At 31.5% G+C, this 25,586-nt stretch overlaps 2 protein-coding genes across 3 annotated transcripts in view; both read right to left on the bottom strand.

Moving 5' to 3' along the window:
• The window catches only part of LOC145314517 (protein-lysine N-methyltransferase SMYD4-like), a 38,979-nt gene extending 25,478 nt beyond the window's left edge, over positions 1-13,501 (bottom strand). Inside the window, exons 1-3 of the mRNA XM_080154450.1 lie at positions 13,349-13,501; positions 8,294-8,531; positions 131-179 (exon numbers count right to left, since the gene is read on the bottom strand). Of these exons, the coding sequence (XP_080010576.1) occupies positions 131-179; positions 8,294-8,477 (233 nt within the window). The 5' untranslated portion in view covers positions 8,478-8,531; positions 13,349-13,501. The remainder of the gene's footprint in view (positions 1-130; positions 180-8,293; positions 8,532-13,348) is intronic.
• The window catches only part of LOC145314518 (piwi-like protein Ago3), a 366,650-nt gene that overhangs the window by 185,538 nt on the left and 155,526 nt on the right, over positions 1-25,586 (bottom strand). The gene's annotated exons all lie outside the window — the stretch shown is intronic.

Genomic DNA, 25,586 nt, shown 5'->3' with positions numbered 1-25,586 from the left:
TATGGCAAGGCAAAAAGAACACTTAAGACTCAAAATTTGAACTTTTTTCAACGATTTTATAACTTTTACAAACTAACAGACAAAGTCAATTAAATAGCAGCATATTTTCTAAAAACAAATGTCTCATTACCTTGCAATACTAATTTTCTTCATATTTTTCATGGGAGATTTATCTGCCTGTTAAACAGCGTCAACATGTCTTTTAAATTTCACCAAAGTGCGCACATTATTTGTAGACAAACAAGTACAATTGTGTCCATTAATAGCGTTGCTATAATATACCAAATAATATTTATGAGGTTACGCTATAATCTGGGAAAGTAGCTTAGATTCCAGAATAATTTATACATGATGTTTATAAATTTTGAGAGGCAATAACAGAGATTTTGCATGATTGTCCTAGAAATCACACTTCCACAAACCAATTTAATACAACAAATCTTTCATATAAAAGTTTTAAAAATCATCATGTTGGAAATAATCGAAGGTACTTTCTTGAAATGATTATTGTTTCGCTTTCAGAATTGTATGTATTTCATTAATTTAACTATCGATATACAATTTATTATAATAATATAGGATAAGGTAAGAATAGTTTATGGTACAAGCATAGGCAAGGGGGGGGGGTAATGGGGTGATTAACCCCCCCAAAATTCTTATCATTTTACCCCCCCCCCATTTAAAATTTACCCCTACCCTGAGGGTGCCGTAGGCACCCCCAACCATTTAGGAGGGGGTATTTACCCCCCCAAACAATTTTGGGGGGGTAAATACCCCCCCAAAAATTAAAAATCTCTAATAAAAAAAAATTTTGCGCGCTTCGCGCGCATTTTTAATACTATATATTTAATAAAATTTAAATTACCCCCCCAAAAAATTTTACCCCGGAGTTAAATTTTGGGGGGGGGTAAACTAAATTTACCCATGCCATCAGATTTCAGGGGGGGTAATTATCCCCCCCCCCCCCAATAAAATTTTACCCCCGGGGTAAAAAATTTGGGGGGGGGGTAAAAAAAATTTGCGGCGCGCTTTGCGCGCCATTTTACCCCCCTTAAAAATTTTTACCCCCCCCCCCAAAAAAAAAGCTTGGACGCCCCTGGGTAAAAGGATAGTAGAGCTTAGTACACCTCTTTTAGTACATGGCAATACTGGTAGAGGTTTTACTATTATTTATTAATTAATTTCATTTATTAATACAGGAATCATCATTAATTGTTTGAAACAGAATGCTCTTTAAGCCTAAATAAAATTAGAGCTATATGTTATGTACGTTCGGACATTTGAAAACACTCTAAAAATAGATAAGATTTGTGTTAAAAAATAAGAGACATTAAAAGCAGGAATCTTCAGAGATAGACGACAATTTGATTTACATCCCCAATCATCGAAAACAAAATATCCCCTTCTGTAGATTAAAATCATTATTATTAAAAAGGTAAAACGCTGCTATAGTTGGAACCAACCAATCAGAAATCAATTAAAGTACCCAAAATTTTTACCCAATGTCTCCTACATCCTTGCCTTAAAAGGGTTGCTGTATGAAGAATAGACTCCATAGATACACAGCTATGTCATTAGAAAATAGTTTGTCTTAAAGTAATCAAGCAAACTGCATGCATTGCAGTTTCTAACATTTACTTAACAAATGCACATCAACAAATACCCACACATGATAGACGCAAACTAATTTGGAACAATATTAATTATTTTTTAACTGTCAAACTAAACATTTAAAAACTGTCAAAGGGTCGTACAATTTAAAAATATAAATCAACTAATTTCAAATTTTAAATGATAAAGTAGATCATAACAAAAAAGAAAATATAAAACATTTTGGGAAAATCAAAATATAAATAATAGGGTGGATCGATTTTGGACATTTTTTTTCTGAGGCCAAAGCGGGGATCTGCAAATGATTTGTATGCGTATAATACACCTCTGGATGAATTAAAATTCATCCTAAGTCTTAAAACCGCTGACGACCAGACATTCAATTGTATACCTATTTGTAAATGGGAGTCAATTTTTTTTGAATCAGAACTATGGCTTCATCGTACTCCCAGGAAAGGCATTGAGGAGTAGAATCAGGAACTTTTGACCGTTTCAAAAAATCTTGTTCCTAGCCTGAGAAAATCTAAAAAACCTCTACAAATTAGACAATTCTCAATAAACCTTAAAAAATTGTAGTTTTTTAGAGATTTCTAAGGCTAGGAACGAGATATTTTGTAACAGACAAAAGTTCCTGATTCAGCTCCTCAAGGCCTTTCCAGGGAGCACCATGAAGCCATAGTTCTGATTTTAAGAAAAATTTGAATGTCGTCTTTGCATATTAATAAGTAATGAAATATATTTTTTAGTGGTCGCATTCTAAAACTCAATTTTTTAAAATTCTTTTTCGGTCAGAAATGTTTTTAAGGTTAATTTTATCTGTTGCATATCCCCTCTTTGTCTAATTCCGATATGAACCCGCCCTAATAAATAATTTATTCTAAATAGCTAAATTTTTTTCTCTGCTATGTGTGAAAACAAAACAAACATAATTTAGGTTTCTGACACGAATATTTAAAAAAAAGTTAGTCAGTTGTCCGTTGGTTATGCCCTTAATATGAGGAAGCTAGGTCTAATAGATATCATACCATTAGCTGAAAATTAATCAGTCGAATGCTCTTTTAAAGTCCAAAATACATTAATATAAAAAAAGATATCTATAATACAAAGTAGCTTGATGTCTGTCCGTCCGTCCGTCTGTCTGTCTGTCCGTCCGTCCGTCTGTCCCTTAAGATCTCGGTAAATCCCCCCCCATTTTTTTTAAATTTTGAATTTGATACTGGGGCAGATCCAATTTTTTTTTAATTACCTCTTGGGGCAAAGCACCTAGAGGCTAGGGGCGAAGCCGCTAGTTTTATATAACCTAGTTTTTTAAAAAGTGGTTGACTTTAGATGATAGCAATTGTTCTTTTCCTAACTGATTGTTTCTTCTCCTTCTTTACTAATGCATTCCCTATGAGGTATCATGAATAGAGTTTTGATTCTGTAAGATGTCAAGTGCAGACTGCAGTAGACATAGAATGGCTTTGCTTTTGTAAATGATTTGTTGAAATATATAATGGTAAACTAAATACAATACTATTTTCAGTTTTGTTAATTTGTAATTATTATATTCTTTTATTTTTACATTGATGTCTTTTAAATGTTTGATATTTATTTCTTATTGTTCTCATTAGTTTGCAACAACTAATTGTCCTTGTTTTGGCATGAACTTTTAAACTGGTCTAAATTTATACCTAGCATCATTTACCTTTACAATTAGAGTAAAAAAATGCACAAAAGAGTACTTTTCAAGATAAGAAAAATATTTGCTCAAAAATAAATTGTGTGTTCGCCTGTTAGTCTGTGTAGGTGTGTGTATGTATGATTGTATACTCTAATCTATTTTAGGAAAGTTTTATAGAAATTAAGGTGTTTCATTCAAATTGTCTAATTTTTTTTTATCTGTATATTTTTAAAATCTATTTGTTTTCCAAAGTTCTTTTTAACAATCTATACCAAAATCAACAATATGAATCTTTCAGATATAAATGTCTTTGTTTATCTATGATAATTAAAACTTTTAGTGCCACATTAATATAATGTGGATGAAACGTTGCCACACCGTAGCTTTGTTTCTTTTTGCAAGAAATTCCGGAAAACGTGCGTTTCAAATTTGACCTTGCATACCTACTCTCAGGGATACAGGGATAGGTTATTAAAAGATTACTTATTCTTCTCTCAAATAAAAATAAATGGGTAGGCTTTTTTTCACTAGAAATTACATTAAACTTCCAAAACAAGGATATCTTTTAAATCAAATTTTAATAATCCACGAAAATTTTTGTTAATGTTTTTATTTATATATAGAAATAGTAATTGATGGCCCATTGAACTATGCCTGTATCCCTGCAACTACAATCAAGTGGACAACTATTTATGCTGAATTAAGCTAAGCAAACAGGGATAAGGGATGGGAAACGTAGGAAAATATTATTTCAGGCCTATTTCAAGCCTAGGCCTATTTCTAGCCTAATAAACCAGTTTTGGGATAGCGCAGTGGTTCGTATAAAATGCTAATGAAAAAGCTGTGTGTGTGTGTGTAGATAAAGTATAGAATCAAATTCAGGTAGCTAGTTTAAAGTAAAAAACATAACTTTTTATAAACCTATATATTAATGGCTTTTGTTAAAATGAAGTTTTTTCTCTCCCAAAATTTTTTATCTTTTACTTTGGTAATTTGAACTGTCAGAAAGCTATCGTTGGGTTTCCCTCAGACAGATTTTAGTTTGTATTATTTGCATTTTTATTAATGAGTAAAAATTTTATTTGAAAATTTCATTGCTAATTAAAATTCAAATTAAATAAATAAATATGCACTTGGGTAACATTCTATCAAGTTCTTTGGATTCTATATAGTAATGATATATCTGTACTGTGTTGTATTGTACAAAAATTAGGGTTAAGGTGGTGTATCAGTTCCGTACTAAATTTTTAAAATTCAAAATACAACATCTAATTTATAAACTACCAAATGAAAATTCGTAGCTACCTTCTTTCCAAAAAAATAATCCCGTTATTTTTGTTTTTTCTATATGGTCCTTTTTTAATGTTTAACTCTAAGCAGATTTAATAATTAAACTAATGTGATCTAACACCATAAATTAGGCAAATGGTAAAAGTTGCATGATCCCTTTCAAAACCAGGCCGAGACCTAATTTATGGCCAGGTTTCCTATCCCTTATCCCTGTAAGCAAACAGTTTTTTTTTGTAGGGGAGTTGCTCTATAATTTTTAAATGTTGGTTTTTAACCAAGATAGATAAATATTATAAGTGTAAATACTAAAGTGTGAATGTTTTTTGTGCATTTTTAAGTTTCTCATTTTACATTACCTTCCTTAAAAATCTCTTCCCATTTGATAAATTTGAAAAAAACTTTGGAAATAGTCCCTTTCGTGGCAACGCCCCATAAGAGGCGATTCGTTTTATTTTTAAATGGCTTTTTATAGGTTATTTTAGGTTAGGTTGTATTGGGTTAGGTGATTGCCCCACAAGGTTAGGCAATTGGTCCCGCAGGGTTAGGGGCCCCCGCAGGTACTAGAAATAGGAGAAAGTTTACTGTGAAAAATCGCTCCTTAAGGTGCGTTGACACGAAAGGGACTATAACTGAAACTTTCAAATAAGGTAGGAGGGTGGATAATTTCGTTATATTGTTACCTTAGGTTAGGTTATATTGGATACAGGGTAGCCACAAAGGGTTATTAAAAAAATCAATATTTTAAAAATAAGCGGAAGGTGGTTTTCTGTTTTCAATTGGCACTTAGATAGGAAGTTTTGACTTCTTACAAAAAATTATAAATTGTTAATATTATATAACTCTAACCAAACTACTGTCCCCTAAAGGCAGATTTCTCTTCGCAAAATCGCGCCATCATAAATTTTCTTTTTGTCCTTGTTTATTTCTTAGGTGCACAAAGTTGTAAGGTTATATAAATTGTGAATTCTTTTTTTTGCCTATCAACAACAATTAAATAGAATGATTTAAGGTTAATTTTACAATACAAATTCCTTTTATTTTTGTACAAAATAACAAACCTAAAAAAATTAATTTTGATTTTTCATTCCCATATAAACAACCCCTTAAATAGTGGATGTAAATATTCATTTATTTCCCTGGTATCTCATTTATATCCCTGGTATGATTTTAGAAGATTTTTAATTTTTTTTGGAAGATTTTATAATTTTTATTAATTACTAAAAGAAAGAAAATAATCTCCTTTTTTCATATTTATATAAAATAAATGAAAATTAAAAACCAAAATTAAACCTCATTTTAGCATAAAAAATGAGTTTTTTGTTTAAATGAGAATGATATTCCTGTCCAGTTTTTTGTTTGGGAATGAATATTTCTTACCCGAGGGAATAAATGATGGACCGATAGGTCATCATTTATTCACAAAAAACTGGACAGGAATACCCCATTGCCAAATAGCGCATGCGCTCCTAGAACCTAGGAGCCCTGAATTCATAGTGGGAGGGGAAGAAAATCGTCTAAAACCATACCAGAATCCATGTAAAGCTCTCTAAAAATTGGAAACTTAATAAGTTTAGTTGTTAACAAGATCATAAATGACAAATATATAAGCTAAATATTTAAATAAAGGACAAGAAACTAAACTTAGCAGTGTAGCTTTTCATAGGGCCTAGGAAGGTTTATAACTATTTTGGGGGAGGGTAACACCACCCTTCCGAAAAGAAATGGCCCTTAGAAATAAATTATACACTCAAAGTTTTTTTCAACCTAGAGGCCTCTAGGGGCGTAGCCGCTAGTAACAAATAAAGTAAACATCAGATTGCCAGACTTTTATATTAGCTATGCTACTAAAATTAATGCTCTTTGTCTAAATGCTATTTTTTCAAATGTTTTTTGCTTTGTAATATTTTGCTAATTTGCCAGCGAAACAAATATAAATACTTCCAGGTTTCATATTTCATCTTTAAAACGGTCATTTCAGCCAGGGATTGAGGGATATAGCTGCAGATGAGAAAAAAAATTTGCCCCTATACATTTTATGATAAACCGCGATATGATTCTATTATTAAAGCCAATGGGAAAGAAATCTTTGTTCAGGTATCTCATCCCTACCCACCCCGTGGCCTTACACAATAAATATGTCAATTCCAAGCGGAAAAAATCATTTTGGTTAAATATCTTTTGCTGAAATACTAAGAGTATTCTCTGGTGTTTCAACAATGTTGTTTAATAAACATTAACGAGGCAGCTTTATGGCTATAAGTTGAATATTTTTGTTCAAATCAATATAGCGTTTCTGTTCATGACCAATCAGAGATTGATACAGACAGACAAACGTATAAAACTTTAAAAAGTAGCCACACTTTCTAGTTATTTTTTTAAATTGGCGAAAATGTTTGAACTCCAATATTTTGCAGACTTTACGCTAGTTTTCATGGCACATTAGCCACACACACACACAAACATACATACAAAAGCTTTGCTTACATCATTACTTTTTATCACTGAAATCTAAAAATTCTAATGAGCTTTTTTTTAAAAAAAAGAGAATTTGAATGAAATTTTAAAAATTATGAAAAGAAAACAGTACAACTTTTCCAATTAATCTAATTTTTGAATGGTCTACATTTTCTAGGATAGCTTATCATTGATAGTTTTTTTTGTGGGGGGGGGGGGGGGCTATATCATCAACAAAGAAATGTTCGAGAAATAACCTTCAGAAAACGACATTTAATAATACATTAGCATATAGCTTCATTATATAATAAATATTTTTTTGTATGTTTTATTTACTGATATTTATTTTCTTTAAAGGACTACTTTATATTAAAACTTTAGTTTTCGAAATGTTTTTTTGCCCCGTAAAAAGATTTAAAGTTTGTTAAAGTAGCTTAGGATTTCTTTCATAAAACCTAAAAGTATTTGAAAAAGAAGGCAAATCAAATGGAATAGTAAAAAATAATAAAAAAAACAAGACCTGAAAGTTATAAGATTGATGTGCAAGCATACTTGGTACATTTTTGGGGAGTAAAGGTATTCACAATTACGAAACATTGCACATACCCATGGATTTAAAGGATGAGACAACGTTAAAAATTATACTAGATAAGATATATATCATTTAATGATAACAATTTTATCATTGATAACTTTTTTGAAAATCTAATACTAGTTGCGACGCTCCAGGATACTAGGGGAGGACAGTGGAGTTCAAGAGAATAGTCTAAAACCATCTCAAGTCATTTGTAATATTCCCTAAAAAGCCTTACCCATTTGGACTAGCAGTTTCTAAGATTTAAGTAAAGGACACCATAATAAATTACGTATTAAAGTTATATCAAAGTTGGATCGAGTTCAAGCATTCATTAATTAAAGGTTCAAACCTTTCTTTTATTTTGTGGATATTAGTCGTGAATTTTCAATAATAAATTGTAGATGCTTTTTTTCTATTTGTGTCATATACCCTCAATTCTGTGAAGTATTTACTTGCACAATCAAACTGAAAAAATGTCCGATTCAATTAATCAATGTACAAATAATAAACTGGAAAGTTATCTAACTTTTTGTCAATGAACATTTGCAATAAAGATTTGACAACAATTAGCAAAACTTTTCGTGAAATATTAAGAAGATTTTCATTGGTATAGTCCCTTTCGTGACATCGCATCTTATTTTGTTATTTTTATCAATTTTTCAAAGTAAAAAAAAGTATTTTTAAAAGATATGTTTCCTTGACAAGATGAAGAATAAGCGGCCTGGCCAGCCTGTAGACCTCCTGGATCCTATCCATTGCCAGGCCTGGCCGGTCATCCATCCAGCATCCGCCATCAGAGAAATTAAGCTCCCGCAGACACACGTCCGCTATGGTCTCGTCCATTCGTTGAAAGACATGCTTGAAGTCGGGGCTCACACTCATGGTTAGGCTGCTATGGTTGAGTTCGTTCTTGTCGGTGATAGTCGTTTGTGATATCTGAAAATAAAAGAATAATCTTAGTGTTTTGTTTTCTTAAAAATTGAAATATTTAATTCTTCTTTTGAGTTACTTGATGCTTTGCACCTCGCCTGAAAAAAGAAAATAGCCTAAAACCACCCAATGACATAGATATAAACCTTTCCAGAATGGTACAATTCATTCGGACAAGCATTTTTTTAGGTATTAAGATTCAAACAAAAAACCTTAGGCTAAAAGGGAAAGTATTAATAAAAAGTATTGGACGTTAGCTTTTAAGATCTTAAAATGGTCTAAAACCAAAAAAGTTCTGCAAAAGGGTGTTATAAAATAAAATCACAAACCGCTGCAAAATATGATGAAGTTTTAGATCAATAGGACCATTACATAAGGCTTAATTTTGTGTTTTCTAGGAAAGAAAAATATAATATTAGTTTTCCTAAAAGTTAAGCAACACAGGTTAATTGAGATTGAAATAGAAAAAATTTGTTAATTATATCTCATTAAAAGAGTATGAGAGAAATAAAACAAGAATGATAAAATCCATAAATTTGTAAACCAGTATTTAAATATAATTATAACGATGATAATATTTAATATCTTGTTACCTAATAGAAAAACGATAGCAAAAATGTGCAAGATTATTTACTAAGTATATTTGCGATAACTTTAATTTAATGAAATCTTTTAATTTTTAACATGTACAAAACGGCCTGCTTAATTGCTTCAAGATCCATGTCAGATCAATATAGGAAATAAATGTCTATAAACGAGCTCAAGTTTTCCAAGAAATATTTGTTTAAAACTCATAGTGCTCCAATAATCCATAATAAACTCTCATTGCCCAGAACGATAAGACCCATTATTTTACTTTATTAAAAATAAATTCCTTTTTTTAATTTCATGTTGCTATTTACCTTATATCAATGTATTTAATTTCTAATCATAAAAAAGAAAATTTAGATTTATAATATAATAAATTTAAGAAAACTCTATTTTAAAAGAATTCGATTGTGGCGACACTTTGTGTGTTCAAATATTAAACTAAAATTGTAATCATCATCATTAACCCTTTGGTGATGGTAATGTAAAGAAAAAAATATAATTTAAAAAATCTTTTTAAAATCATTTAGATTATTAAATATTTACTTTCTTTTAGATAGTAATGCCGGGTGAGGAAAATAGATTTATTGAGAAATAGATATGCATATAGAAAACTAGCCAATAAGGAGATAATTATATCGAGCCAACTCTAGTACCTATATATTTACGTTCTTCTCGTAATTAATATTTAAGAAATTTTGTTGCAAAACTGCATAAATAGATGATACTATTTAAGGACATACTTACATTTTTGGGAATTGTTTTTTGAGATGCTTCGCTTATAACATTGTACCTTGTTGTAATAGGAATCAGTTTTAAAAAATCAGAAGAATCGGATAATTTTAACATACAAAAATTTGTTGTCAAAAAAGTTAAAAATCGACATGTTTAAAATGGACGTACGGACATTCTGGTATTGTTTATAGAGTTGCTACGCTTTCTTAATTGTTCCTAACTACTATATGAATCATCATGCAAAGTTTGGAATCGATAGGACAATTCTAACGTGTTTAAATTAACTAAAAGAGCTAACTCTTTGTGATGGACGTACGGACGGACGAACCGACCTTAATTATAGAAAAGCTTCGCTTTTAAAAATAGACATTAACGATACAATTCAAATCAAATCAAATTTTATTTAACCTCTAGATCCGACAACCACTGATCTTGGACAATTCTCCGCCATCAGGGCAAAAATAATATTAAATAGCAATATATAAAATACATATATCAATTACATTATACAGTTAGGGAGTTGAATCCATTTTTATAGAAGCAGAAATATAATCTATGATTATGGTTTGGACCCTCTAAAACTGTAATCTACCCTTCCACTTTCCCCTCTCTTGGTGAAGATATCTTCAACGCCGATACGATTTTTGAAATATAAGATTCCACTTTTGTCTCTCTTGTTGAAGATATCTTCACCAAGAGAGTCAAAAGTGGAATCTTATATTTCAAAAATCGTATCGGCGTTGAAGATATCTTCACCAAGAGAGGGGAAAGTGGAATCTTACATTTCAAAAATCGTATCGGCGTTGAAGATATCTTCACCAAGAGAAGGGAAAGTAGAATCTTACATTTCAAAAATCGTATCAGCGTTGAAGATATCTTCACCAAGAGAGGGGAAAGTGGAAAGGTAGATTACAGTTTTAGAGGGTCCAAACCATAATCATAGATTATATTTCTGCTTCTATAAAAATGGATTCAACTCCCTAACTGTTATAAAAAAACATGATGGTTTATTATTTATTACCCATCTATTTATCATTATTCATATTTTATTACATTTTTAATAATAATAAAGCAATTGCATAGAATAAAAATGATAAAGATTAGCGGATTTTGCCCTGTCAAAATAACCAGGTGCAGAAACGTAGCCCTAAGGCTGGAGCACGCCCCTGTTGGTGTTGGGGCGCTATTGCTGGCCAATTATTTCGACTTTTGATTTGATTATACAACTGTTATCAATCAATATAATAATCCGCTGTTGTGCTTTATTGAAATCCCTACACCCCCAGCTTTCTCGGTCCGCCGCCGTCATCAGGTATCCCCCTACCGCCATGAAACGTCATCAGATGCATGCTAAAAAATAGGTTAATACAATTTAAAGGTCCTAAGACCAATAAACAAAAGTTATCAGTAGAAAGAACGATCACCGGCTTGAACGAGTCCCATTATGATATTATATACATTGTATACTATATTTTGTTAACGTTTAGACCCTGATTGATGAAAAGTTTCGTCCTTAATAAACTTTTAACTGCTTATATAAATTTGCAGAACTAAGAGACAATAAATTGTTAATAGGCATCTATTTTACAAAATTATTTGCATCACTATGCAAATTACAAATAAAGTATAAAAAAGACAATTAAAATATAAGTAGCGCAGCAATAACATATATTACATCTTTTTTGTTTGTAAAAAAACTAGTTCCTTATCCCCTAGCCTCTAAGTGAGGTTTGGGGAGGTCTTATAAAAAAGATTGAATACCACCCCATATGAATAATATTTTGTACAAATTTTGATAGGTGAAAAGTAGGAAATATAGTGAGTTATTAATCAATACATTATACAGTTATGTAGAGTAGCTATGCTTTTATATTTGTATTGATGTACGATGCAGAATAATCTTTACTATAAAGTAGCTGTGTTACTATTTATGTATATAAGCTAGCGGATACGCCCCTAGAATTCAGGGCAATAAAAATATCTTCAACCCACTCATAGGCTTTAATCTGAAGAAAAAAAATTGCCTGAAATCATTACTTTCTGAAGCTTGCCTGAAAATAAAACCCAAACAATTCAATAGTTATTGAGATCTTAAGCTGTAGTCAAAAAAACCTTGATACCTTAATACTTTATGCGTTTTAGATTTAAGCTTTAATTAAGTTTCTTTTTAAATCTAAGATTTAAACTTACAAAAATGTTTTTTTGGATTGCTTTAAAATGTTAAATAAACAAAAAGAGAAAAATAGAATATTGTATTCATATTTGTTATTGAAAGTTTTAAACATTTACAGAAATTAGAGTATTAGAGTGTTAAACAACAGAAATAAAAAAGAGGATCTTTTTTAATTTAAGTATTTTAAATTAGCAACTTGTGTTTAAAATATTCAAATGTGTTAATAAATGAGAAAGATGCAACGGTTTTCTTCTGGAATTTTTAGCTTAAATGTTTCCAAGTAAAGTCGTAACCAGTGGCGTGTTTACGGTTTTGCCAGGAAGTTTCAAAACTTAAGGTGGTAGGGGTAAGTGGAAGGCAGGGCTTCCCAATTCGAATTTTAAGGGGTGTGTCTCTATCCCCGTACATCACTCTACAGCAATCATAAAGGCGGAACTAATGTAAATAATATGTCAATAATTGAACTAACAGAAACAGTATCAAATGCTCTGTATAGATCAAGAAATGAATACATGTGAACAAAAGGAACTAAATAATGAATAGAAGAGTTGAACTTTCCCTCTTTCCCACACACAACACAATACACTTTGTACTTTGGAAAACAGCTGCTGCATATATATGCAGGTTCACTATATTTAAATTGTTTATAGTGCTGCTACTCTACAAGATATATATGAACGTGGGTCTTGTAACCCATTGGAGTTTAATCATTTATTTATTTAAACTTATATGACAGTTAATTAACTTTGCTTTTACTTATTAAGCATTGATTGATTTTTTCAATAAAAACATTATTATCTTGTAAATATGTCTAAGCTTTTTATGGACATTATTATTCTTGTTTTTATCCTTTTTATACAGTTTTCTGTTGCATTCTTTCTTTAATTATTTTTAACTATAAAATCTTAATCAAAGTACAAAAGTTCCTAAAATTTTTCACAATGACACTAATTTTATTAGAAATAAAAAAAAGCTTTTTAAATGAAACTTTTAATAGGCATATGTGAAATCATATCGATATAAGGAGCATCCATCTTATATAGGTATACTTATATGGTTAGTTGCTATAGACTTACAGATTTAAAAAATATATACATACATAAGTTTATTATAATTTAACCAAATGGTTAGTTCTTTAAATTCTTTGATTAAATTTCATAACAAATGTTAATTTTAAGAATTTAATCAAAAGAATTTGTTTATTTCTATCTTTAAGTTGCAGATTTACAAAATAACTAAAAAATAACTTTCTTAGTAAATTGAACATTCCTTTAAAGTTATTTTTCACAAAACTAAAAATGCAATAACATTAACAAAACAAACTTACTTAAAATCAGAGAAAATTTTCTGAGTATACTATAGTGACTGAATGCAGAATAGTTGTGTGTGTGTGAGTGTGTGCAGGTTAAGTTGACCTGCCTAGCTCGCCGGATCACTATATACTAAAGAATTACAGGCTGCATACTCTCTCTTTTTCACTACTCTAGGTATTATAGTATTATGTGTCTACGAATAGAGTAAGGGTGACAGCAAAAATTTCCCAAAATTTTCAAATTATATAAAGACTTTTGTAATTTCTTGTCCTTCAAATTATTTTATATGTGGCATCTCAAAGATATATTTTTTAGATTATGTATAAAATATTTTTTAAGGGCACCTTCTCTGTATTTAGCCCTTCTACCTAACAGACTGACGTCAATAAGGAACTAATATAGCTCAACTTTGCTTTTCACTGCTTGTCATGAATTAGATTTAGAATTAACAATTCTTTTGGCATTTGACTTAGTTTTTTCATTCATTCATGGAAAAGTTTATTGGGTTAACTAAGTTTTTTTTTGAAATACTACTTTTAACTTGTGGCATAATTGACTGTTTTCTATTTCGTATCTCACAAAGGGCTTTATCAAGAGGTCTACAGTTGTCAGTGAAGCTTTATATTAAACAAAGCAGGTTTTTAGTTATTTTTCAGAAGGTCAAGCAAGTTATCCCCTACAAAAAAGACAAGGTTAATGTCGATTCAAAATAATTAAGATGAGGTTTTTTATTAAATTTTAGTTTGAAATATTAATATTTTAGGCAATATGACTAAGGTAAAATTTCTTGACAAAGCAGCAGGCAATGAGCATTTTTTTGCACATTAAGGACCTCCAGACAAAGGGCGGCGAGTAAAATACCATTTATCTTTATAAGACATTATCATTGTTTTCATTTAAATTTCTAATTTTATCTTTACATAAATGAATGTATATTTTTAGCCTGCTAATATTTGTTTAAAATTAAAGTTTGTGTGTTTGAAGTTTGTAAACTAATCTTCAGCCTATGTCACTGCTGATTTACTTAATTACATTATACAGGGATGTAAGGAATAGCCATCTACATAGATAAATTAATTAACTTGCTGTTATTGTATTTTTTTATTTTATGTTATGTGTTATACTTTAATACTACTAGAGATATTAATTAATTCTTTTCAAAATTCCAGATAAATTTTGTCAAATACAAAAGTGGCTTTACATGGCTTAATACATACATAGAGTATTTTTTTTTATAATTTTATAACGGTTTTAAAAATAATGCACATAAAGTAACATTATCAGGACGAAATGTTCTATATGTTCTTCTTCGTGTAAAAATACCATGTAGTTGTTTCTGGGGCCGGATCCTTGTTCATGATACTAGCTTACGTTATTTTCCGTGCTCGTCAGCCAAAACCACACTTACTTCCGCGGCTTATTGAAGCCACACAATTTAAATTGAACCAACCTGATCAGCAGGCAAATGAATAACGCAGCCTTTTATAAGCTGCAGCAGCATCCACACTTATCCCACAGCTTTGTCTAAGTTGCGGCTGCAACAAACCGCGCGTCCTAAATACAGCTTCATCCTACTATTGCCACAGAAACACAATTTGATTTTAGACGCAGCTGGGTGGCGAGAGAGCCCTGCTCATATTTAGCAAGGCTTCTCTACAATTAAAATGTCTGTCGGTCTGTTAATATGTAATGCGTTTCACTGTCTTCATTATTGTGTATTACTCCAATGAATTTCAATTTAAACAACTTAATTTATAACCTTTCTTGTTTAATTTTACAATAAAATTTTTGTGTATTTGTGCGTTTTGTTTTGAGTTATGTGGGTAATGGGTTTATATAAATTTTGTGTATGTGTGTCTTTCTGTGTTGTTTTACCTAATTAATTTGTTTGTTTGTGGGTGTATCAGTGCAAGTTATAGTGTGTCTGTGTGCAAATTAGTGTGTGTTATTTTGTGTAAGTCTGTGTATATAATGTTTCTGTGTGTTTTTTGAGTGTATTTGTAGTATTTGAGCATTTTTAAAATTTAGTGTAGGTTTGTGTGTTATAAGTGTATGTTTGTGTGTGTTTGTTACACTTCATTATTTTGAGTGTGTATTTTGTGTTTGTATGTATGTGTGTATGTGTGTGTGTTTGTGTATGCTACACTATGTCTGGACTGTCTTTACTATTTTGAAACCTTGCCAGTAGTTTTTATACTTTTAACAGGATAAAAAGATAAGAACATCATCATCTAAAAATTGTCAAAATGAATTATAGAGTAGCTTCGTTACTAACAAGTAGCGCAACAATACCAAGCCTTCACCACCCAATTTATTGATTCTTTTTTTATTATTTAGGTATTGTTAAACCATTTAGGGATAATTTTAGACATTTTTTGAGGAATAGTTTGAAAAAAGTTGCCCTTTCTTTCCATGCAAACCTTGTTTGTTATTTGTATAACAAATTGTGAATAAATCTACTTAATTAATCTATTAGGTAAAAGCTTTGGTATAGAATGAATTAATCAATAAAATTATTAAAAATTCACGCAACCTTTTATAATTATAAATCAGAGATAAATTATGCATGCATAGATAGACCCAAGTTTTAAGGGTACTGGTATAAAAGCGCATTTAAGGCGTATTATCAAATAATTGTTATACTACTTTGCTTGTTACTTCAAAAAATATTACAACCTTAACTTTTCTCCAAATCTTTTTAACTATCAATTTATCCCATAAGTTAAAAAAAGTTAGTGTGATGCACCTTTACTATTTGCAATTTCAAAGATTTTGTACAAAAGTAGTAAGTAAAATAAATAAAAGTAAACTTATTATTCAAAAGGCTTATACAAGACAAAATTACAGCTTAATGAAAAGATATTTTCTTAAATGAGAGTTCACTTTCATTGAGGTCCCATCTATCAGTCTGTAATTTACTTGAATATCAGGTACACCGACAAACCTCCTAAAGGGACAAACGTCCTGATGCGAAAACGTCCTAAACTTCATCATGCGACAAACATCCTAATGCGACAAACCTCCTAAATGACAAACCTCCTAATGCGACAAACCTCCAAAAGGGACAAACGTCCTAATGCGACATCGATTAAGTAAAACGTCCTAAAATTTTTCGAAAATTAGAATATAAAAAAAAATCTTCCAAAATTTGAGGACAAAATCCACCACTGTTAAAAAGTTGAACAATAAAATCCAAAATATAATACACACGGACCTAATTCAAAATTGAATTTTATTTCTTAAATAACTTTGTACTCAGGCTGAAATTTAAAAATCCATCCGACAGTTTTCGCAAAGTCTGTGTTGGCTATCAAATGGCATGGTTTCGAACCCAATACATCCTTGCATTAAAAAATTCGACCTTTAATTTCTAAAAAAAAATGTAGGAGGCTTTACTTAAGAGATGTTGCATTAGGAGGTTTGTTCTTTAGGAGGTTTGTCGCAATAGGACGTTTGTCGTAGTAGGACGTTTGTCGGTGTACCAAATATCATCGTTAAACTTTGTATTTCTTCACATACTTTCCCAACGAGAAATCTTTCAATTGGATTTTCTTCGTATATAAAAAGTATCAGGATATAAGTCTTTCGGCAATCTGTAGCTTCTCAATATTTGGAACCGCATGGTTTTTGGAGTAGGTTAACTCCACCCTTCCAAGAGAAATCGCCCCCTGAAGAAAAAATACCCATCCCCCCTTCCCCTAATCAAAGATAAAAATTTAGAGCATAATAAATTTCAACTTTTGTATAAAAAGTTTTATCTGTAAAAAAGATTGAAACTAATATGTATGCGAACAGGTACAAAGTGACCCACACAAAATTACACACACACGCACAAACACACACACAACACACTAATGGTCATTATCGTCCCTTACGGTCATTACGCAAGAAGAAAAGGTTGCGAGCTAAATTACCTTTCTTGTAGCAAAGCTACTATATATTACTCACTACACAAGATCTTTAGATCAATCGTTGCCCATTTGACTTGTTTGACTTATCAAACATTAAACATTCAAAAGTCAGGTATAGTCCCTTTCGTGGCAACGCCTCTTTACGGGAGTTTTGTATTTTCGTATTTTCACAGTAGATTTTCTCCTATTTCTAGCCACTGCGGGGGGCTCTAACCCTACGGGGCAATCACATAACCTAAACTGAAACAACCTATCAAAAGCTACTGTGAAAATACGACGAACTCCCTTAAGAGGCGTTGCCACGAAAGGGACTATACCCCAAAAGTCAATTCATTTAAGGAGTATCAGATGGTATTAAACTAGCAGAAAAATATGGAATTTACGGCATCCCGGAATTTACATACTGCTGAAGCTAATAATATCATGCCATATAGGCGCATTTCAATGTGGTCAATCTTCCGTTTTAGGTTTAAGTTTACAAGAAAAAAGTAAGAATTTATGGATAAGTAATTTTTCTAGTTGCTATTTTCCTTGCTGTGATGAAAAAAGGCTCTCCACGAGATAAAGGAACTTCACTTTAAACAGTTAGGGAGTTGAATCCATTTTTATAGAAGCAGAAATATAATCTATGATTATGGTTTGGACCCTCTAAAACTGTAATCTACCTTTCCACTTTCCCCTCTCTTGGTGAAGATATCTTCAACGCCGATACGATTTTTGAAATGTAAGATTCTACTTTCCCTTCTCTTGGTGAAGATATCTTCAACGCCGATACGATTTTTGAAATGTAAGATTCCACTTTCCCCTCTCTTGGTGAAGATATCTTCAACGCCGATACGATTTTTGAAATTTAAGATTCCACTTTTGCCTCTCTTGGTGAAGATATCTTCAACAAGAGAGACAAAAGTGGAATCTTATATTTCAAAAATCGTATCGGCGTTGAAGATATCTTCACCAAGAGAGGGGAAAGTGGAAGGGTAGATTACAGTTTTAGAGGGTCCAAACCATAATCATAGATTATATTTCTGCTTCTATAAAAATGGATTCAACTCCCTAACTGTTAAAGTTCCAGTTGTTGCGAGATCTTTTAGTAAAATAAACAGATAGTCAGACATCCCACTACTCTAATGTAAGGTTTCAGCAAACTATTACATTTTAAAGATCATATCATTATTGACCAGCGGAAAAATAATCAATCAATCAAACATTTAGCCTATTGTATTTCAGCAAATGTTGGCTTAACTAATATTAAACATTATTGTTCTTGTCATTTCTTAAAACTTTTGTGTTTGATGTGCCTTGCAAAAGTATTAGAATTAGTACAATAATAGGGAAAGAGAAGGGGAAGTGAAAAGGAAAACAGTAAATGGCAAGAGAAAAGGGAAACAAAAAGGGGCAGGCAAATTTCAAAAGTTAATTACAATTAGGGTTAATGCAAAAATAAATTTAGCAGGCCAATTTCTCCTGTTCTATTTTGGGAAATGTAAAGATAGAAATAAAGAAATGCATTATTCTAAACTAACGTATTAACCCCTAATATTCAGTGGTATCTATATTATAGAAGAGGGATGGGGGAGCCTTTCACCTTCCCTAAACTTAAATATATAAATGGAATGACCTAAAACCATCCCGGGAATCATGTGAAGCTTTCCTAAAATAAAAAACGTCACCACTTAACTGATATACCTGTAGAAACCATTTGGTTTGGTTTGTGTCGAGACTCGAAACCGCCACCTTACTGACAACTAACAAGCATAAAATTCGCAAGCTTTTGCACTATCCTTAATCAATTGTGTTTTTTTCTTGTAAAAATGTAAGCCTAAAGTATTTGCTACGAGAATGTGATATCGAAATTGTTGATCTCTATAAACTTAAAAACACACACCTGGATTAAGCATATTATGGTTTATTATCTGGTTGATTTATGCAGGACAAATGCACCAGAATGTCTTCTTATTCTATATCTCAACTTAAACCTGTCCAATAAATTTCATAGTCAAATAGCTTTGGGAACATGGGCTTAAAAGGGAAATGTAATGGGTTTACCCCCCATCAACCTTAAAACTTTTAATTCATAATCAGAAAATAACAATTTTTTTTACAGCCACACCTCTCCCTTCCATGCCTTTTTAGATATTACCACCACTGGAGTAAATATTTGAGGGGAATGGGGGCTAAACGTAATTTCGACACACATAACGAAGATTTACCAACCCCTCCTCTCCTTGAAAAAAATTATTTCATTTGAATTTTCAGGTAAACCTGTTTCGGGTTAAGTAAAGCTGTGAACAGAGATAAATACTAAATCAGCAAACATACATCAAATGAATACCAAATAGTAATTTGCAAAAACACTAAATCTATTTTTAAAGTTGATTTATATAAGTTAATCTTAACTGTGTTAGAATTTAAAAATCCTATGAAATTAAATGAATGGGTTTGCCCTAATTATAAAGACATAGTTTTTTCATGAAAAATTCATTTAATTGTCATTTGTTTTTCGGTACTAACATGCTAATTTTTTCATCTTCTCATTTTGCATATAGCAAATATTGTTGCAGAAAAGAAATATGTTATCTTTAATGAGACTGTAATATTTTTACTTGTTTAAATGGATATAATAAGTAAATGGATTTATTATATGAATTTTTAAAAGACTATGATATATCTAATTAAAAGTTTGAGAATAAGCCGTAAATATCGATGAAATATATCAATATTCTACTATAAGTTATTGTGATACTTATATGGCAAATAAAAAATATTCATATTCATTTGAATATCATGACTCTTTATTTATAAACCAACGGATGATTTGTTAAAATTAAACAATAAAACACTATGTATTGGACTTATCAAATAAGAATAAAATGTTTAAATAAACTGTGTTGATCGCTCTATGGTATATTATAAATTCAAAAGGTATAGTCCACAATCAATTTATCAAGTATTGTTAAGCAGTTTTAAAAAAAAACTCGTAAAAATAAGAAATTCTGCTTGACATTTGAAATGAAGTGTCAGGACAGTTGTGACGCATCATGAGAAATCACACTTTTGTACATTTTGTTTCTGAATTTTAAGTTCTAAATGATAATTACAAATAACGAGTGTGTAAGAAACCAAAGATGAGAAATCTCCTCAACCTCCCCCCTCTTAATTATCAAAACGAAACTAAGTAATTTTTTTATAAAGGGAAGGGAGGGGGTACCCTTCTAGGTTGGGATTTTGAAAATAAGAAAAGTTACATGCATAATATAGAGCCTTAACAAATCAAACAGTCGGACAAACAAACATTAAATATTTTTTTAATATGAAAAAGTAAAATATAATTTTTGCATATATTAAACAATTGTTTAAATTCAAAATCAAAAGATGGACCAATTTACTTTATAATACTTCATTAGAGATATGCTGCACTAAACAAAATATATCTAATTGTCCTAGTATTAACTAATTTAAAAAATTAAAATTAAAAGAAAAATTTCATCATTTTAATTCCAGTGTAGAAAAGTTCTTGTTTAGATAATACTTTTAGTATAATTGATGGAGGGGACATTGCTCGAAAATTATACTGTTCCCAATGTTCTCCCATTTGTAGGCTCAAATCTGTGGGTACATTATTAGATATTGATTCACTACACACTAGCAGTGCCAAACATTTTCTAAAAAATAAAATAATCTAAAGATTGGTTAATTTAGTTTGTCACCTATGGGTACGCACATCAATTCATCTTCCATTGTCTTATCCATTAAGATCCCAGATTATTATTTCACTAAAAGCTTTAGGCAGGTGTGTCCAATTGAACGGATAGAAAGCAGGGATCTTAAGGGATATGACAATGGTCGATAATTGATGTACATCCCCAATGGTTATCCACAAAATCACCCCTTCTATAGATTACAATTAATAGTTGAAACGATTGGACACTCAAATTAATAAACGAATAAGAAAACGTTATTATAAAAATTTTGGGGCCTAGTGTAAAAAAACAGCCCATTAAACCCTCCATCCCTGGGTAAAAACATAAGTATATTCTTCTTATAAAACGTTTGAGACTAGTGCATTAAACACCCCATTGTCCCCTCTTCCTTGGGTAGAAACATTAAAAAACTCTACTTTTGTGAAAAATTGTGGGAAAATGAAACATTTGTTAACTAGCAGCTGCAGACAATATAATTTTATCAAAATATCTTTATCATGCTTATTGAACAATTCAACAGATATTACCAAAATCTGTGGTCATATAACAAGAATAATGATTGAAACGAAAGCGGAGCTCAACAAATTGGCTAGCATTAGAAATACCAATTCTTTAGTACTACTTATTTTATTTTGAAAATTCTTTGTAAGTAACACCATTGCTCATTTATCGCTTACATCATAGAATTTATAGTAATCCTTAAATTAAAGTAAAAGGATGTCTATATGTCTGTCTCTGTGTGTGGGTAAAGGATTTTCAAACCGCTGAACGTATTTGGAACTCATTTACAGTGAAGCATTTTATACGTTGTCATGGGAAGGTTATAACTTTTTTTAGGAAGGGGGGGGGGGGGAATACAAACCTTCAAAAAAATGTCTCTACGTTTTCGTCTTAAAACTAAAATCAAAAGTGGAATGTTGACCCCCTCCCATTCCCTCAAGTATCTCTAGAATAATCTAGGGGCGTAGACGCTTCTCGTAGATAGAGAAGTAAAACAAAACGGATTCTTTAATAATAAATGGTTGTACGTAAACAGTACCTTTGCCAAAAACAAAAATGCGGGTGAATATTTAATGAAATTACCAAGGGTCGATTTCAAGAGACTCAATACGCTGGGGAGTCATTTAAATCTTACTCATCAATTCCTTTATCTCCGTGATTATATATTCTAGCTCAGGAATACAGTAATAGATAAGTAGAAGATAAAACAAAAATCTTCCCTTAAACTGCATATATCACAAAAAGACGATTTTCAAGTCTTGATATTTTAAAAACTACGTGGTAGAAAATTTAAATTCTTTCAAATATATGCCATATAAATATAGTTTGACCCATTAACCCTTTACAGTCGGGCCCCTTGCCGCACCTTAATCGGTCGGGGGGGGGGGGGCGTTCAACGCCCCCCCTAATTATCTCAGTTTCTATTATAGCTAGAGGGCTAATTTTTTTTGTGCAAGTCCCCTGTTTGATAATGAATTTCCGACCTTTTATAAGTCTAAGTCAATTTTCGCTTCCTTCACCCTTTTATTCAACAACCTTTGTTTTTAGGTCTTTTTTTATTTAAAAATTTCAACCGGCTGTAATTCTGGTACTTGCTTACATGTGGTAGACTGGAGCACCGAAAACCCCCCCCCCCCGCTTAGTTTTGACAAAAATCAAAAATAAGGGGGGGGTAGTTTTTTAATGTCTGGAAAATGGCAAGGAGGAAAAGTGCAGGGAAAGGCAAAGACTTTTTGTTCAAAACCCCCCCCTTAATTTTGAAGAAAATCAAAAATAAGGGGGGGGTAGTTTTTTCACTGTACATTACGCCAGAAAGTTGAGTGAGGTAAATCAAGTAAATCTAGTATACCAGAAGGGAAACCTTATTACAGGGATATTCATGTTTTGGGGCATAATTTCCTTATTTATTTATTTATTTTCCCAGTAAAAGGTTTTAATTTTGTGCGCACAAAATTAAAACCTTTTACTGGGAAAATAAATAAATAAATAAGGAAATTATGCCCCAAAACATGAATATCCCTGTAATAAGGTTTCCCCTCTGGTATACTAGATTTACTTGATTTACCTCACTCAACTTTCTGGCGTGTTGTACAGTGAAAAAACTACCCCCCCCTTATTTTTGATTTTCATCAAAATTAAGGGGGGGGTTAAAAACTACCCCCCCTTATTTTTGATTTTTGTCAAAACTAAGCGGGGGGTTAAAAAACTACCCCCCCCTTATTTTTGATTTTTGTCAAAACTAAGCGGGGGGGGGGGTTTTCGGTGCTCCGGTCTTCACATGTAAGCAAGCACCGTAATTCTCTTATTTTTGAAGCTAGAAGAAAAAATTTTTCCCAGAAAATGTTTATCTTTATGTAAATTTTACATTAGAAATATCAAAACATAAATTTCAGCGGCCGCAGCTGTACTTGGCAGCTGCCAGCCGCCGCAGTCGGCGGTCGGCGGGAAAACGTTAATACGTTATGTAGACATCTAAGAAAAGCTTAAGTTTAAAATTTGAAGTCTCTAAGTCAAAAATTGCGGCCACAGGAGCCTTTTAAAGATTTCTGGAGACCTGGAGGATCAGGACCTGCAGGATCATACCTGGAACCTGAAAGTGACTTGAACACCTGTATTTTATATAAGGATGTACTACTAGAGGATTTTTTAGTACTTTGGTATGATAAAACGCTTTGTTTTAGTCAAAAAAATATTTTTGCTCTTTACCTGGATGACCCTGCCAGGTTTGCTGGCATCCTGTGCCCGCCAGGATGGAGATATTCAAAAAATTCCAACTCTCAGTTATGTGTCATACCCATACTTAAAAAGTCAAGCAGTTTGGGCTCTTTATCTTTCACACACAGAAAATGAGATAGAAAAAACCGGATGGGGGGGCGTTCAACGCCCCCCCCCCCAACCGTTAAGGGTTAACTAGCAAAAAATATGCGGTTCACTTAATAAAGTTCAAATGCATTTCGTGAAACTACCCCTTTAAATACTCTAACATTTAGACTTTATTCTTTGTATTCAAGAATTCCACATTAAAAAATTTAAGTGAAATACATCAGTAAGCATTTTTTCCTATCTGGGGGGATATACTGGTAACCAAAGTAGTAAACTTACGCTCTCTCATTTGTTGGCTTCAAAACCCTTTGTACTAGCTTTTACTATATCTTGATTGGTTGGTTTAAACTGTAGGAATCTATATTTTTGACTTAATTATAGAAAGGAAAACATTGTATATCAACATAGGTGATAATCAGCAATTTATCGTCCATAGACTTTAGATCCCCATATTTTAAGATGGTTATACCAATCAAAGTTTTGATATACAGTTTTCTCGTATTCATTCGAATCCGGTGGATAGGAACCGGTTCTCATCCATACGAAAAAACTATGTCTAGCATCGTATTATATCCAGCTTTCTACGAATATAAAAATGTACAATCATTAAGATTAAAACTAGTTTTTTTTTAATGGCTTTAATCTCATAATTGTACATTCTATATCCGCGGAAAGCTGTTTATAATACGATGCGAGAAAAAACTAATATGATATCTAAGCTTGTTTAACAAATATATAAGTTTTAATTTTCTTGCATTGACCTATTCCTATAACCCTTCATGAAACCCTTTTGAACTTATCGTCTTATAACGTAGATAATGGATTAAAAAGAAGAATGCTCCGCCCCTTTGCATTAATGATGTTATTGTTCAACCCCTTTCTTATGGCGGGTTCTATGATTATTTTGGAAGATGAAAGTCACACAACAAATGTAATAATGTCTACAGAGCATCAAAAATAAGCGAAAGACTTTATGAAGTATGGCTACTTTACAGGTAAGTTATGTACGTATTTTCTTCTGTCTATGATCAAGAGTTAGGATATCATCCCATTTAAAAAAAAAAACACTATTTAATAAAACAAGAAGTTTTACGGTCGATGACAAATTAATTCCACGCTGTATCACGGGATGGGGGCGTGATTGAAATATGTAGTATACTCCTTTGATTAAACTCAATTTACGGGTTTTTATATAATTGCAACGTAGTTATAAGACTTTTGGTAGCAATAAATTGAGACGTTGGGTATCCCTCTAACTGAACCGATTTTTGATTAGTCAACGGTCTAAATTTGTCTCGGCCAGGATATGATTAAAAGCCTAAATCGGCCAAGGAATAGCCGAGTACAATATTTTTAAACTTAAAAAATTAAAAATAAAGAGCTAAATGATTTATTGTGTCTTTCTCTTTTTATCGACAGACGCACTTGGATATATTATTTTCATAATTAATTATATGTATTTCCCATGTTAACGTCACCTTATGTGTAAATTTGGTGAGCCACAGTATTGAGTAGCGTTGTTAAGTTAGGATGGAAGAATTTTGTAATGAAAGCAAAAGTGGGGTAGAGGATAAGGGATGGGGTAAAACGGGTTATCATAATGTTTTATTTTCTTGACTTTAAGTTAAACTCTATCAGTTTTACGGACCATGAATTCAAAAGGGGAGAGAAGGGACATACAAATAGACCAAATCCATTCAAAAACTCTAAAATAAAGCATAGAAGCATCACGGTTCACTAATAAAATGAAAGGGTTGACGAGATCTTAACAAAAAAAACTACTACATTCTATTACAGGATATATTTGCGAAATTAAT

The sequence above is a fragment of the Acartia tonsa genome, chromosome 3 (genome assembly GCF_053477335.1).
Source record: "Acartia tonsa isolate MP-2025a chromosome 3, ASM5347733v1, whole genome shotgun sequence".
Lineage (NCBI taxonomy): Eukaryota > Metazoa > Arthropoda > Copepoda > Calanoida > Acartiidae > Acartia > Acartia tonsa.
This window is presented reverse-complemented; position numbering and strand designations above follow the sequence as displayed.